Consider the following 17,910-nt stretch of genomic DNA (forward strand, 5'->3'; position numbering starts at 1 on the left):
CAATGCCTAACCACCCTGTCAGGGAATTTTTTTTTTTCTACTGTTTATTCTGATTTTCCCATCTTATGGCCATTTCCTCTGGTCCTCTCACTGCTGTCACAGTAGAAGAAAATGGCCCCCACGTCACTGCAACCTCCTTTCAGATGGTATTAGAGAGCCGTGTGGTATGAGTAACAAGAATGACACAGCTGTGCCTCTCATGAGGGTATTTCTGCACCAAACCTGCTGCCTTTTCCAAAAATAGATCAGAATTCACAAATTCTAAGCAAATTAATGTCATAAAACTGAAAAGCACCAAGAAAGAGGAATCTTTCTACTCGGTCTGAAGCTTTTCTTGGTAATTAAGACTTGCTGTCTTGGCAGATTCTTTAGTGTCTATAAAACTTCTCAGCCCTGAAGTTCTCCCTTTCTCTGACAGGAACAACTGATGTAACCTCTGCCAGCAAGTGCTTTTACTGGAATAGCCAGCGCAAGTTGGAACTGCTGAACATCAACATGATTTATAGTAGTTGTGAATATATTTTATTTTGCATTTATTAGCTCTAATGCTACAAAAATTTGGTGAGAGTTTCTGGAAGTAGCTATTGTTAAGGATATAAACTATCAGCTGTGAAAGAGCTCTAGGTTCCCATAGTTCGTTCTATCAAAATACCTTCTAAAACCAAAGGTGAAAAGCATACTTTTGTACCTCCTTTACCTATCAGTGCTATTTCACAAAAGACTGTCCTTCTTAGAGACAGCCTCAGTCATTTATGGACTGGACCATCATACCTGTCAAGCTCAAGTTCTTGGCATTTTTCTGTGTTGCATCAAAATTCCTTTTTGATTCTAACAAATTCTCACATGAAAGACTGGCTTGTATAATTTGATAGAAGTAATTAACTGGAAAGTTCTGATACACGAGAGTAGGACGTTACCAACAATGATCATGTTGTTTAGATTTCTTGGCTGGAATTTTTTTCAGCAATTACAACATTTAGCTGCTTTAACATTGGTTCACTTCTGTCAAAAATATTTTATGAAAATTATTTTTAATTCAAGTTAGCAAAAGTTGTGTGAACATAAAAGTCACAAGTCAAAATGTCAAAAAGTTTTCATACCAAAATGTGATCTGTTTTGATAAATCGCTTCACTTTTCCCCTTCACTAATAATCAACTGAAAGTATTCTATGCAAATCACTTATGAAATGCTTGAGACCTCAAATACTTTCAGAGTGGGTAAATGCTTTTCCAAAAGCTTTCCATGTAACCCATTCCTCACAGCACAACTGGCCCGCATGGCAGATGCCCTAGAGAGCACTGCCAGTGTCTGCACACCGAAGGCAGGGAAGCAGGGCTGACAGCCCTGCAGTGCTTTGGGCACTGCCCCTCGGGAGGACAGAGGCAGTGTCCTGACTCATCACGTCACAGCAGCACTCACAGAACTGTGTGTGCCTCGGGTGTTGTGCCGATCAATAGGCTGCCTCTCTCCACATCTTCTTCAATAAAGGGTCTGTGTTTAAGGACGAGTTGAACACCACATAATATGCACATTAATAACAGTGAATGAAAGTCATTAACTTGCCAAGTCTTGGCAAATTTAGTTGCTCAGTAGCTTATAGGCTGAAATGCATTTGGTGTTCCAGCTGATGACAGAAGCTTACCTTTTCACTACAAGCTTCAGTGTCTTGTGTGAACCTTTCACCAGACAGATTGCTTCTTGTCGGAAGCCAGACAGGCCCACATCATTGATGCCAACAATTTCATCCCCAGCCAGTAACTTGTCCACAGCTGCCGCTTTGCTTCCATCTTCTATCTGGGGGGGACAAAAAAAAAAGTGTGTAAAAAATGGTAGAATTATACAGGTTTCATAATACCACATTTAAAATAAACTAATGAGCTTTCAATACTGGCTTCAATAAAAATTAATACAATAATTAAGTACTTAACATAATTAAGAAGGCACTTTAAAAATCACTATAAAGAAATAGTAATTATACAGAGACAATTAGAATACAAAAGAAATAAAAGAGGAAATCTCCTGAGAAAGCTAGAAAGCCTGAAGGAAATTTGGGAATATAAGGAAGAACTTGTTTGCTGTGCATGCACTGGAACAGGTTGCCCAGAGAGGTTGTGGAGTCTCCCTTCACAGGAGATTTCAAGAACTGTCTGGATGCAAATTTGTGCTTTGGAATGACCCTGCTTAAGCAGGGAGGATGTACCAGATGATCCACTGTGGTCCCTTCCAACTTGCTCCATTCCGTGATTCTGTGAAAAGCATCTGTCATCTTGACCTCTGTTCAATACAGAATGTGTAATCACACTTGCAAATAGAGCTTTGGGCAGGCATCTAAAAATCTGCTTCTCTAGAGAAGGCAGACAATAATATCAACCATGTTGTCAATAACATTTACACACCGCCAACTCCAAAGATCTGGCATGCCATGAAATCCCAAAATATTGCTTAACAGGCTAGTCTAGAAAACGAAGGTATTATCAGGAACATGACATTTAGGAAAATACCTGAAAATTTACCAACCATACAGCTAATTAACAGTTCTGGCTTAAACACACAGTGATACTAAGGGAAATTCACTGGAAGATTATTTTGCTGTCACAGGCAATTCTTGAATGCATTCAATTTTCATACAACTGTTCATAACATGTGGCAAAAACACAAGATAAATTAAAGATTCAGGCTTCTGTAATTCCCACCCCTACAAAGCTAAAACCCCCACATTAAAAGTTACCCATTTTCAAAATTAAAAACAAATCTCACAAGCTTGATCAGACAGATTAACAAGTACCAAGAGTTTGAACTGATTTCAAATAATGATTACAAGGATGTTATAAGGTTATGCAAGGAGAAAATTAGAAGGCCCAAAACCTTCTAGAAGGCCCTAACAAGCTAGTTTTAGAAGGCCCTAAACCAGCTAGAACTTAATCTGGATACTGCTGTAAAAGACAATCAAATATTTTCATAAATACATAAGGAAGCAATGGAAGGCTAAGGAAAATCTTTATCCTTCACTGGATGTGTGGGGACCATCCCTCTAAAAGATGGGGCACTTTAATAAATGGTTTAGTGGTGGATTGGGCAGAACTAGGTTAACAGCTGGATTCTATGATCCTAAAGAAGTCTATGGTTCTAAGTATAGCTGTAGGTATTGAACACTTTGCAATTCAATCCCTTGGCTTTCTAGTTTCTTCCTGTCTCCTCTGCTGTCAACACAGCCTTTGGCTTCTGAGTTGCTTGGCTTCATGATCTACATATTTAATTTTATTGCTCCCTCACTTGCTCATAATCCATATCCCACATCTTCCTATACGTTTGACAGTTGATCTTCAAAGACTTTAATTTATGTCTTCATTATATTTTACATTGACTATAGTATCTCTGAGTCCCACATTATTAAATGCCATCAAATTTACAAAGAGCAATTCCTTGTAATCACCCCAACTGCAGACAGCTTCATAAAGTACTGCCATCTTCTGAGAAGCCAAAGTCAATCAGCAAGGAGATAAATCCAGAGGAAAATAACTTCATGAATTCTGAAGCTCACAGTACAGGTTTTAGAAAGAGTCCAGCAACAAAAATATAAATTAAATAAGCTAATAAAAAAAGTAATATCGCTTGATGAAAGTACTTTAGGATGATCTCATAGAGCACTCAATCTCATTGCAGGCACATAAAAGCTCTTTTTACGTAAGTTCATGATAGATGGTCTTAAAAATCTTCAGGCCTGTAAACCTAAGCCAAAAAGAACACTATGAAAAATGCTTATTCTTATATCCCATTCTAAAACACTCATTATTAATAGCAATCAAGAAACTTTATTTACAGAACTTCTTATCTTAAAAAACCCCCAGATAATTAAAGACAGAGCAAGTTTCTACATCCCCATACATCTAGTTTTCAAGTTATGACCTGTCCTCTGACCTGCTCACATATCTTCTGAGCATCAAGAATTTACCAGAATACCAAATTATCACCGCAAATCTTCACTTAGGTTGGAAACAAGGGAGTTGCAGTGGAAATTGCTTAGATGTAAGTAGAGATGTCAGTTCAGAGATGTCAAGTGTAGAGCATCTGCCATATAAGGGACACTGAAATCAGGCTGAGCAGAACAAGAGAACAGGCAGCCTGGGACACATCTGAAGCCCAAGTAGGTTAGAAAAGTGGCACAAAAAACATTAAGGAAAGTCAGAGCTTAATCACTAGAATTGCTGGAGGAAGGTCATGGTGGGGGGTGGATGTTGGGATGGGACACACATGGCAGGGGCAGAGAGGGAAAGTATCTTGGAGGACACTTTAAATTCCAAATGTAGATGACAAACCATTTAAACCATTTCAGCCCTTATGCCCCAGGCAAGGCACCCAAACATAATGACAAGGCTGAGATACCCCTGGGCTGGGCTGCAAAACACTTTTTGTCTGTAAAAAAAAAAAATTGGGGGGGGGGGGGGGGAGGCAGCAAAAATCTGCCTCCTAGGATTTGAAGGAATGTTCATTGTTCTCAGTAAGCATGTTTGTTTTTTCTTCAGGCTGGCAATGCACTGACAGCAGGGAGTATTCAGTTACCCCCTCTGAGTTTTAATTTCATCAGGGAAACTACACATTCCACACAAAGCAAGCTTTCCAAAGAGACTCTGGCTGTCCAAAACAATATTCATAAAAAAACCCTCAAAAAGTATTTAAAAATACTATTTAATCAAAACCTAAACACAAAGCTGAAGCCATCCTCATGACAACTTCAAGTGACTTGAAGATCTTGTCTTCAGATCACCTACAGGTAGTGAGAATAAGAACTACACATCCATTCACAGCAGAAGTCTTTTCAAGCTGAATAAATTTGAACATAAATCTTTCATACTCAAATCCCCACATGGCTATACAGATATGATTCTACTTGACAATACACTTTTAAGTGGAAATGGGAAAGTTAGACAGGAAAAATACCATTTCTTCTGTTACACTAGAAGTCCTTCCTTTAGTCATAACAACTAAAAACATTAGGCTTTGCACATGTATAAAGAAACACAGCCAAAAATATTCACGAGGAAAAGGCCTCTTCAAATATGCTGCTTTATTAACCTGCCTTCTTTGTGCAAAACTGGACAATGCCATTCCAGTTTCTACTTTAGGTTTTCTTCTGTTTTATTAGTTTTAACACTCATTGTCTTTATTTATTCACCCATTGAGTAACTTTTCATCTCATCAGGCCTTAACTAGAAATGTGAATACCAACCAAACTACATGAACATTTTAGAACTAGCAAATACACTCAAAAATGTCATTGCTTGTCACACCTCAATCACAAGTGTATTTCACTCACCATCTTCAGAGTCAGCTGTGCTATGCTGTGTTTGGGATTTAAGCACAATTTTTAAGACTGAAGCCTGTATTACTTATCTACCTAACATCAATTTCTTTTAGGATTTCAGGTGTCCAGAAAAGCTAGGTCAAGAGCTGGAAATAAAGCCTTGAAAATGCAGAGGAAGGTATTCAAATGTCTTTAAAGACATCCTAAAGTCAGAAAGAAGAGTTCTGCCTCAGTCACTACCAGCTGGTAAATACAAGTGGATGTAACCTAGCAGGAACTGAACTCCAATAAGCACACACATCTTTGTATTTTTATAGCAATAGCAGGAAACAAAAGACATAGAAGAAAAACAATCAACACCTTATTTTCTTATAAAGAACAGGCATAAGTATTCAACAAACATCTATAGTTACACAGCTTATCTTGAATGAGCAAGGGTTCTAGAAATGCCCTCAAACCATGCTTTTGTTATGTACTAAAAAGTCATACCCTCATACTGTGCTAAATTAACAAGTGTAAACATGTTTACTTCCTACCCTTAGCAGTGATGTTGGTATGCTACCAAAGAAAGTGTTTCCAAAGGAGATGAAAAGGATGTTTGTTGACCAAAAGCATCTGCTTAGACAGTCTCCATCTCACCCTGCTGTCCCTGATGACCTCCCTGCAGCCAACAGCAAAAGCAAACTTTGGGATCTGTGCACCAGGAAGGATTGTGAGTGCAGACTTTGCCATTGTAACAGTACCTACATTAACTGTCATATCTCCCCAATTTTATTTTTGCTTATATCACATCCACAAAACAGGAAGAAACACTGATTCAAAATGTGGATATGAGGATTTTAAAAAAAAACTGTTGAAAAAACAACATGTAAATCTAGTATGTGAAATTCTTCTTGTAAAAAGATAGAGCCTTCAAACCTGGAGAAAATGTCTAACAGCTAGATGCACAAACATATTCAAAGGATACTTACAAGTCTGTATTCCCCCTGCTGGTAACAAACAGAAAGGGAAAATAATGGCCTATATTTCTAGCTTTGAATTGCTGCAGTGTTGATGGGGAGCACCAATTCTAGCATGTGACCCCTTCATTTCTGTGTTTATCAGGTCCAATGCTTTACTTAAAATACCCACATTCTTCTATAGGCACCTGTATAAACAAGCAGGAGACAGGTTGAGGAAATGCTGTGTCATATGAGAGATCCAGTTTTGTTTACAAAGCCAACAGTTTCTTGTCCACACTCTCTTTGGACAGGGTGGGAGACGGGATGGAAACCCAAACCCACAGACAAACACAGGAAAAAACACAACCACTTATCAGCATTCTGCTATCAGCTGTGATAAACTATTCTATCATAATTCATTTCTTGTACAGCCAAGAAATGTTTCCCTGGTTGTTTCTATTATGAGTATCTAATACAGTTTTTCCACAAACCTTACAATCTTTGTAGAAGATCTTCAGAACAAATAAAATGTGGAAAGTGTCAATTATTTTGATTTGCAAAGAGTTAAACAAAGGAGAAAAATCTCTACAGTTCAAGCCTGGCATTTGTGTAACTTTAAGGAATGAACAGAAAAATAACAGATGCAACCTAACTCCAGCTATACATTCTGCAAATGCATTCTTGAGTGGCAAAGGCTGCATTCACCAGCAACACTCATGGCTCAGACTGAGGCAGGATAAAAGAGGGGTGCAAACTCCAGCAGGACCTAACTGGTCTAAAGACAATGGGGGTGTGTGTGTATGTAAGGCAGCACACACAGGCATGCACACACTAGAAGCTGAGCAAGCCTAATGCATTTGACTGAACATTCCTATACATCCTTCCCACTCCACATGGACTTTGAACGAGACTGTTGGAAGGACACCTGGAAGGGAAGAAACTCCAGCCCCATTTTACAGATGGGCTCAGAAGCATATGTGGAAACAAGGCTCAAAACAATGCAGCATGCCTGCAACAAAGCAAGGAATTCCGCACAAACCTTCACATTGGTGGAGGGTACCTGTAACCCTGAACCACCTCTTTCCACAGACTGAAGGTTAAATAATCAGCATTAATTACTCAACATGAACTTTAAACACCACCATATAAAAAAGCCCAACTTAATGATGAGCTACTAACTTGCAAACTCTGTGCCTACACAATACAATCCAATATTATTAACTTGGCAATTGCTCTACTTCTATCAGGCAGGTGGGTGTCTGCTGCATTTGGTGACACTCTAACTTAGCACTCTGTTCTTAGCACAGAACTTTCCCTTTGCCTGGTATCATAAATTCACACCCCACAGCCATTGTCCATATCTGCTCTTCCTGAGATTATTTTTAAACATTACAGCAAATAACTTTAAATTTCAGGAATGCTTAGTCCAAGACAATGTATTTCCCTAACAACAATTTCTTTCTTCTCTAGACCCAAGAGAAACAGTACATGGTCACTGTCACAAAACCACTGAACAGGCAGAGAAATCCCCCTCGTCCAGCTGCTCTTTCAAAGTGTCCCCCATTGTACTGCACAGATCCTGAGCTGGCAGAAGCCCTCCCTTCTGTCAACAAGCGATTCTTAAAAATCAAAATGGAAACATTTTTTAAAGGGTAGAGTCGAGTAACAGGACACAGTCTATCACAGCCTAATTGCTGGTTATTTAGAGTATTTAAATATTTGCATATTTTCCCAGTAATCTTTTCCTTTCTTTGTTGTTTTTTGCTTGAAAAAAAGCATAATATTTTGAAAGTTGGTACAGTTCTTCAAGTATTTATTCAGTTTTCACAACTGTGTCCATGCCACCGTTTTGACAAAGGGCTGCTGTCACTTCCACTAGAACAGGCCATTTTTGTGGGGGATTTATTACAGCTGTAAAAACTGACTCCAAGCTGAAAACTATCTTCAGAGTTCCTCATGCCAGAAATGTTTAAGAAGTATGGTAATACATCCACCATTTCCCTTTTTAACAATTCATATATAAACTGATTAATATTTTAGTTCAACCTACATTCCAAACAATACCTACCATAAGCCTGTGAGAAAATATTTCCAATTACAAATCATCAGTCACTATTTCTAAAGAGGTTACTGTTATTATATCTGCTTCTTTACATCACAGGGCTGTTATGGACTAAAGATCGATTAAAGTATTTGAAGTAAAAAAATTAATGAAACTTCCCCCCAAGAAACTAATGATAGCAATTTCCAGATGAAAAGTATCAGGAAGAGAAATTTCACATAGATTTGTAGGTTTTAAAAAACTGAACAACAGACGTTTACTTTTGAACAGGTTTTTTTTCCAAGGGATTCCATTGTTTCAGCAACAGAAGTTGGAAACTTTTCATCATTGCTGAACAATTCTGCTAGAAATAAATTAATTATAATTTTTAAAAACCCAAGAAAAACGCAGAACTCATAAACCCCCAAAAACCCTTGATTTTTGGAAAGCATAGAGCTAATGTATTAAAAAAAATAAGTAGGGCTGCTGAGTGTTAAGTATATAGCTGATCTTTTGCCATTAGTACCTAAGCTTTACTAGTTACATTTTACAGCTTCTAAATAATATTTGCACATATGCCAGAGCAGCATGCCTGCATATATTCCCCATCTACAAAGCAACTAAATACAGCCAAACTGTAGTCTTTGGAAATCTTTCTATGGAAGAGCTCCTTCAGGGCAGCACAAGACCCTCAGGGAAGCTTCTCAGCTCACAGTCCCTACAGCCCTAAACTGGCACCTAGGCCAGAGCAAAGCCAAAACACACCCAGCTTACCTGGAGTAAGAATAAGGCCAAGACAAGAGCGGAAAAGATTAAAGTGAGTGAAGATGCTGGATGCAGGGGTGATGGCAGAAGCCTGTTTGTAGTGTTGTTCCTGAAAATAAACAACTTCAGTGCTGTCCCTCCCTCACACCAAACACCTCCAAAGCATAGCTTAAATTTGGGGTTTTTTTTCATAGCACATCACCAACATCTAAACACCTTCCTACTGCTGTTTGGTACAGCATTCATTTAGACAGACAATCTGTACACAACTTATTCAAAAATTACAGAGAAATAACTACCACTTTCAGCCACAAGTTTGGTTTTGCATTTTACAGAAACTAATGGCACATCCAGCCCAGAGGGACCCTCTGTAGTCACAGACGCCTTACACTGTTCTTAAATATTTTGCTATATTTTTTTTTACCTTCCAAATGACAAAATCATCTGTATAAGAATGGAGTGAATAATTGTGCTATGAAAAGTAATAGCCATCTGGCCAAAAGAGAACTGATTTCTCTAGATGTAGTTTATTTATTCTAACAACCTCCAAGCAGATAAGTTTGATAGGGTTGGATTATCCACATTTATTTGCCCAAGTTTACTTACGGATGACTATATATATAGGCTGTTTATGTATGCAATCTGTGCAGTCAACATTAAGCATTTTTATAGGTCTACATTTTTGTACTTTCAGCTATTACGAACAATGATAAGAATGGTTTATAAAGAGGTTATGCCTAGAAACAACTTGTATTTTATCTCTTCAAACTGATAACAGGAACAGACTTCCAAGAGGAAAAATATGACCTGACAAAGTAATCTTTCTGATCATAAGGTTCAAAGTTTTTTACCTTGCAACTATCATACGCTTTCAACAACACTGGTTTATCTTTCTGCCTTCCTGTCCATCCCAGGAAAATAATGTCATCATTTCCCCATGTGCCCTTGACAAAAACAGACCAAATGCAATCCAACAGCCTACAAAACCACTGCATGATTAGGGAAAGGGTAGGAGTCACTGACAAACCAAATTTAAAAAAACCCTGAATGTGTCTGTATGATTGTGTAGATAGGACTGTGCATTAAAAAAGGAAAAGACCAGTTTTATCAACTTGCAGTTTGTTTGTAAAGGACTTCAACAGGTCTGAGAGACAGACATCGAAAGACCTAGTGGATGACAACAGTATACTTACCAAAAATAAATTTAAACTATTTTATTCAGTCTATCAGTCTAAATGTGACCTACAAAAATTTAAGTTGCATCTATGCCTATGTCTACAGATTGCTGTGGTTTAAAAAAAAAAAAAAGCTACACTTTTAGACACAGGTAGCACTGATTAAGACCCAGCAACAGAAAAAAAACCTGCTTCACTGTGTGTTAGTTTCAAAAAGCACTATGATGGGCCTGCCAAAACCCACAGGAATTTTACCGAGTGTTAGGTTTCCATTTTAAATACTTTCTCTTGAACAGTCCATTTTTAACAGAATGCTTATCTTGACTAACTCATACCATTATTTGGTTTTAATCACAGCTGCTCTTTGGAATCCTCCATTTTTGTCATAGCACAAATGCTCAGTTCTGAGACAGATAATATAACAGTTCCCAATAATTCTTGTAATTACATTCCTGAAAATGTGATTTTATCCCAAAAGTAGAAGTTATTTGTAATAGTTACTGCAGAAGCATTTAAGAACCCATTATGTAGTGAACCGAACATAACATTACACATCTAAACAAAAATCCAGCAAACAATGAGAATGACCTGCTCTCATAATAACTGATAGCAATTTCTTCAGTAAGATTTCTCCACTTTGCAAAATTATTCAACTTTAAAGAAAAAAGAGGCTCAGTAAGGCGCTGAATTTTAAAGCATGTCTTTGTTGATTCCCTCAACCACTCCTCTGCAAAGAAAACAAACAAAAGACTTCAAAAGAAGGGTCAGGCTCCTCCTAAAATTTGAGTGCTTTAAACTTGAACAACAGATTTTGTTCTTTACATTAACTTTTGATCTCTGTTCAGCATTGATATGCACATTCACAGAGTATCCAAATTACAAACTGAAGCCATCCTTTTCCATCGTCTTCCTCAACAATTCAAATATTTAAAGCCAAGTTCAAAGAAGAAGACACATTTATCCCTTCCTCCCCCACCCCAGGGCTAAAACAGTCAACAAAACCTGAAGTTGTCTTGATTTACCTTTATATAATTTATACAACCCCATTTACTCTAAGTATGTATACTTCAAACTGAATAGATGCAGATATCTGTTCCCACTGTATGAAAGCCATGCTTCTGCTGTGCACTCTGCACACCATTTCAGCTCTCCATTCTTAGAGCAATAAAAACTCGGAAGCAAGTGGGATGACCCTCAAGGAAAAAAAAGGCATACTATTATAGAAACAAAAAAGGTCTGGGTAACCTTGCCCTTAGATTGTCTTCTGTTCTTGTTTATTACTGTCTAAGTAAAGGAAGAGAGCTTCCCTCACTCCACTTTGACCCAGAAGTCAAACTTGAAGAAACAAACACTAAATACAGCATTGAATATACTTTTTTGGGGCAGGAACTGCAAAGTAATTGCTCCTAAAATTACCAAACACAGTTCACAAAGCAAGTTGCCAAGGACTGTATGGCAATTTCTACTCGCCGAGGTCCACTTTTGCCAGCTTGCAGTACCTGGGCTGCCTGGTACGGTCAGACAGGGGCTGCTTTTCTGGAGACACACTGCTAATACAATCAAGGTAAATCTCTCATGATGCTCCAGTAATAAAAGAGCACATCCATAAAAAAACACCAGCATTTTATGCAGTTTATTGACAAGATGGAATAGTACTCATCTGCCTTCCTAAGGCACATACTTGACTGAGCAGGACATGAAACACTCGTGCTTCAAAAAGCTGCATGGATTTAACAGTAAATTATAACATAGTGCTCAAGAATTCTTATATTCAGAAGTCAGAGTATGCTTACTACTCCAAAGGGACATTTTCCAAATTGGCTTTACTTTGCAGGCTTTATTTCAAAAGCTTTATTGTATTACACATGCTACTGGCCTAATTTAGCTCTAGGAGCACATTGCTTCAAAGATTTTAGAAAATGAAGCCATATCCAAACATTGCTCACACAATTAGCTGCTTTTCCCAATTAAAAAATGTGTATTTAACGATGACAAAACTATTCAGTTTGACAAATATCTGTATTTCTGTTTGGCAAAAGTGTCTGTCATCTGTGCAGATGCACTTATTAAAAGACACATTCTGCTCAGGCAGCACAATCCACAACTTCACTGCGCAGCACTCGAGCATGAGTGGAATTTTGGGAAAAACATCTGTATGATAATTCTTGTGACACAGGAGAAAATTTATAATTGCACTTTATTTTCTGACGTTGGTGGTGGGACCACTGTATGTGCACACAAGCATCATACAGAGAGCTTCTTGTCCCCCACTGCTGTCCATGCCAGCAAACATGACCTCTTCTCGGAGCGTGTATTCCAGCAGCATGCAACCACACTCATGAAAAATTCATGTCTGAGCACACCAGTTTAGGATGTCAGTGTTGGCAGGGGGTTGAATGTTCAAATACCACATTGCACAGGAGTCTTTGTACTTGCTCATCTTGATAACTGACAGATGATTAAAGACTGCCTTTAAGTCAGTAAAAACACCAGAGAAACAATCTATTCTATTTATGTGATAAAAATTTAAATCACATACTATATTACACAGTATGCAACAACAGTGGCATACTGAAAAATTTTGTTTGCGCTGTATTTAAATTATCTCCAAATTCAGTAATTTTTACACTCTAAATTGTAGGAAAACCTTTTAATAAAATTTTATTTATCATGGTAAAAGCAAGTTGAAGGTCTGGCTAAAGTAGCAACTGGAGAGCCTTCTGCTGACTCTCCCCTCTGAATTAACCTGGGAGAATTTGGACTGTTTCTCTGTACAGATGTTCATATTGGGATACTTCTTTAAATAGCTCCTTGCTTAACAAGGAGGTTTCTGGATTACCTATTTCAAGCACTTAATTACTATAAAACTGCATATCCACTCTATGAGCCAAACATCAGACACTGTAATGACCAATCTGTAAACCTCTGGAGTTTTTTGTTTAGCTAGTTGTGGACCTGAAGAACAGTTAATTCTTTTAAGTACGTGCCCAATCTCAGCTCCTGAAGATGAACCTTGCTATCTTTACTAATAACTCTAATGCTCCTTTTGACATGTAAAAGAAATGGTATTCTAAAAGTAAACTTTTTTCTTTTATTTGCTTGCTTTTAATATTAAAAGAGTGTATTATTGCTAAATATCATCATTAAGGACTATTGAGATTAAAAATGTATTCCAAGTCTTTTACTAAGCAGGTCAGTCAGTACAAGTCCGCTGTTTTTATTAGACAGCTACTCCTATACTTCCTGTGTTACTGTTTGTTTCTTTACCTCAACAACAGCTAAGCACCATGAGAAGCCTGAATTCCCATGTCTCAGTTCCTCCTGCTTATGTTCATCTCTTGTTTCAGAAACAAGGGTCTGTACCTTCACAAGCACTTGAAAAGCAGTACACAGATACACCAGAAAGACATGAAGCTGACAGGAAATTGGAAGAAAGCTGCACTAGTGTTCATGAATTTTTCTTGTCTGATAGAGGTATAGATGTACCTTTTGGGAGCCCATCCAAAACTCTCAGCTTCCTCCCTCTAAGCTGAACAGCACTCTTAATGTCTAGTGAACTGTGGAGAACAGCACATTCACTCTTGCCAAGATACAGGAAGGCAGAGATGGGCTAGCAAGAGTCTATTTGATTTGGTCTGGGTCTACACCACACAGCAAGCTATTAGCAGCTGTGATGTTGTGCTGATGTGGGCTGAGGTTGATACCTCTTGAGCCACTCAAGACAGGGAAGAACTGCAGCTTTTTACATTAGGGAGTTTCCGGAGCATGAGTAAGACTGAAGTGCAGGAAGTTAGATAACTCCGCAGCAAAAGACCTAAAATTCCCATTTCATTATTTGAGGAAAGCTGCAGAGACTCCTGCTGTGTTAACATATTTTCTGAGCTGCGTGATGTAACTCTAAGTAAAAACATTTCATGAAGATCTCCCAAGTGCATGGACACTACCAGTTAAAGCAAGCATGGGGCAGCTGCTAGACAGCACCTCTTCCTTCCTTCTCTAAGCCACTGGTTTATGCTCCTGTACAGAATATGCAGGAATTTTCTTACTTTGAAATATTAACAAATTACTTGGAGAGACAGATTGGCTACATACAAGGTTTTAGAGCTACAACAGATCCATAACTGCTATCAGTCATAGGTTTTTTCCTTGTTTGGGCATCATCCAATTTAAGTTTACAGATAAAATTTCACTTCATTTTCCACATGGTTATCCAAACCACAAGTTTCTGTCTTGCATTCATAGTTCTCATTTCTTCTCATTTCAAACGCAAATCCCTTTCTCCTCCTTTATCAGTTATCTACTAAAATTTTTATTTGTATTTCAAGATAATTTCAAAATTTGAACTAACTTTCTGAAAGTACTGTCTTTTTAGTACATAATCTTTGAATTCTTCAATTTTACCATTCCTATTTTAGAAGTTTTTTGGTATGGTATGGTGATTCTTCAATGAAATTTAAAGTCTGTGATCCAAAGAAACATCCACACACTAATTTTAGAATACTGTTGTAATACATTTCATATTGGAACTGTGATATTGCCTATTTATCAGCAAGGCCCAAAGTGCAATAAAAAGACCTTTTAGATGGGAAAGTTTTTTAATTGACAAAAGTGAATGAAGCACTTTTGGGGTCCAATACACAGCTATGTTGTTTAGGAACTTTGTGGGACTAACACAGGAACTCTGCAGGAAGAGTATTCGCTCTGCTTTGGAAGTTCACCCTCTCAGTGCTACCTGACAGAGCCACTAGAGTGGCATTAAATGCTACTCATTTTCCCAATTCGTTACTTCACTGTAAGCAAATCTCCAGAGGATTACACAGAGCATAAACTCTATTGGACATGGTAAGTCCTTTACAGTGATCTTCTAAAGATACAGGACCAGACTGTGCTGCCACAGAGCCAGCTGTATCACCTGGGCTCACAGCTACAGCTTGCTCGGTATCAATTTTCCAAGAGCTTAGCACAAAACAGTGAACAAACTACTAAGTTAGTGTATTTAATAATGCTACAATGTACTCACTAAAATGGCTCAAAGCTGTAAAAGTGTAATTTAAAAAGTTTTCCACAAACAGGAAACTAAGACTCAAACCTGGATAAAAACATTACCGCTTACACTCTAAACCAAATGTGCATTTTCAGGATTCTTAAAGTGTCTGTCAAGTGCAAGCAAGGAAAAACTAGCTGACTTTAACAAATTGTGCAACTTGTGATAAGGAACACAATACTACTTCTCTTGATGGAGTTATTAATTGGTAATGCTTTCCCCCATGCTGGTATTATGTTGCACCTCTGCCTTTCACCATTCCTTTTGCAAAAGGAACACATTTTTTTCTTCAGGATGATAATCTAGATTAGGAGGCAATATAATCAGCCTCTTAATTATACATATGCAGAAGAAGCACAACAGTTGCTCTGCTTGTCAAGAGGATTTAAAGATGTAAGCAGCACAGGGCCAGAAAAAAAACAAACCCATTCACTTAGAAAATTAGTCTTCTACCAGAATAGAGAAGTAAAAAAAGGTTTCTCATTTGCTGATATAAAAATCATACTTAAGACTTATCAGCACAAACTCCATGCAAAATGAAACTAATAGGAAAAGTCACTTTTTAGTCAAAGTCACTTTCTAGTCAATTTCAATATTACAGATATTTTCAATACAGTAAATGATACATTTAAAAAGCACCTGTAACTTCATTTTGCAACATGTCAATTTTCTCAAGAACACAGTGAAGAAGTTACTTTAACTCCAAAACCCTAACAGTCAACTTCCTCTCACAGAGTAGCATCACCTATAACCTACGACACTATGAGCTATGTTCCAGAAGTTAGTTTTTCAATTTAATAAGAAAAAAAGAAAAAAGGAAAATAGAATGCTAAATAAAAATATTTCCTTACCTGACAATTTTCTTTTGCTTTTATGTCGCCCTGCTACCAAAGACAGAAAAACAAAGTGCCAATTCCATCAGTCAATGTACAACAACTCAAAGCAGTCTCCTGGCACTGGAGCAGACGGCAAAGCTGAACTGGCCCTAGTGAGAGGCCATGGGGAGCTTTGGTGGCCTGGCCACAGCCACCTCCCTGGCAGAGCTCCTGCCCAGCACCATGGGGGCATGGAGAGGCTGCCCCAAGGTCCCTCAGAACATGAGTGCCCAGCATCATGGGGGATAAGGGGAGGCTGCCCCGAGGTCCCTCAGAATGCAGGTCCCCAGCGCCATGAGAGCCAAGGGGATCCTGCCCCGAGGTCTCTCAGAAGGCGGGTGCCCAGTGCCATGGGGGACAAGGGGATCCTGCCCCGAGGTCCCTCAGAAGGCGGGTGCCCAGCGCCATGGGGGACAAGGGGATCCTGCCCCGAGGTCCCTCAGAACACGGGTGCCCAGCGCCATGGGGGCCAGGGCGAGGCTGCCCCTCAGAACACGGGTGCTTCCTGGGCTGTGCCCCCACCCATGGAGGAAGGCACTGAGCAGAGGGACAAACGCAGTCTTGTGCCACCCTGAGAGCTCCCACACCACCCCACTCCAGCCATTCCCCTGTGAAACACTCAGCTCTAGTGTCAGGAAATTACAATGTAGAAAAATTAAAGAACTTATAAGGTCGCAGTTTTTCTCTTTCACCTTAAAATAAAGACCCTTCCCTTTGCATTCAAGCACAGAGTACTTACACTGGACTGTTACTCTGCACAGTACTGAATATTACCTTTATCTAAAATATCTCAAGTATAAATTGCACTGAAGTATTTATAGCATTGCAATCCTAATAGTGTTGAAATGTTTTTTTATGTAAGCTTATAAAATATGTAGCTTATCTGGGGGGAGAAGTTACAATGTATAAAATTTGAGTTAGGTATTCTCTCTGTTGGTTTGCAGTTGACAAGTTTATCTTAGTTTGTACTGGCTGCACACTGTTTGCCAAGAATCACATCCCAGAGGCTAAACAAACTGATAGATGGAAGGGACAAAATACAGAATCCAGCCTTCAAAATCTGCCTGTCTGCTTGGTCAATGGCAGGAAAGTGCAAAAGAGCATTTTAAAGAGCTCTGCAGGAAAAAAAGCCAGGTTTTCTGTGGAAAAAAAAAAAAAAAATCGATGAATCAACTGGGGAGAATGAAAGAAAGCAAAACAACCAAGTCAGGCAAGGTGTACTTGTCAGCAGCTGTCCTGTGGCTGAAGAGACAAAACACCTCTCTGTTAAATGAACACACTGGCAACATTTGAGAGCATTAAGGAATTCTTTTAGGGCAATGCCTAAACATGCCGACATTTAACAGGTTTTCTTTCAGACTTAGAGTAACTGCTACACAACACCAATCAAAATATTTTTTAAAATTATATTTAGAAGTTGTTCAGATTGTACAGTATGGATAAGCAAACAACACTGCTGCAGATTATCATATCCAGCTATGTCCCATAATATGATATAACCACAAATATTAAATAGTTATTGCTTTAATTGGTATGAAAGCAATACTGGGATATATTTACTATTTCTTTGTTGCATTGAGCAACACCGAAGTAGGATCACTGCCAAAATACTTAATGCTAAAGCACATTTCTATTAAATTCATTGTTTGCCAAGATGCAGAGCAGGCCGAGTTGAAACACAGCAAGACTCTACCAGTTCATTTCTCTGGACTCAAGGAGAGTTTTAAGGGAATGCCTGCAGAATGACGAGGCTAGATAAGAAACTC

General features: G+C 38.5%; 1 protein-coding gene across 3 annotated transcripts in view; it reads right to left on the reverse strand.

Annotated features, from left to right (window-relative positions):
* SHROOM2 (shroom family member 2) overlaps window positions 1–17,910 on the reverse strand; it is a 116,144-nt gene that overhangs the window by 68,368 nt on the left and 29,866 nt on the right. For all 3 annotated transcript variants that reach the window (XM_064407732.1, XM_064407730.1, XM_064407729.1), the window contains exon 2: window positions 1,644–1,795. Coding sequence is in view for 2 of the 3 variants with exons in the window: in XM_064407730.1 (XP_064263800.1) it covers window positions 1,644–1,795 (152 nt within the window). In the remaining variant the exon portion in view is untranslated. The remainder of the gene's footprint in view (window positions 1–1,643; window positions 1,796–17,910) is intronic.

The sequence above is a fragment of the Passer domesticus genome, chromosome 2 (genome assembly GCF_036417665.1).
Source record: "Passer domesticus isolate bPasDom1 chromosome 2, bPasDom1.hap1, whole genome shotgun sequence".
Classification (NCBI taxonomy): domain Eukaryota; kingdom Metazoa; phylum Chordata; class Aves; order Passeriformes; family Passeridae; genus Passer; species Passer domesticus.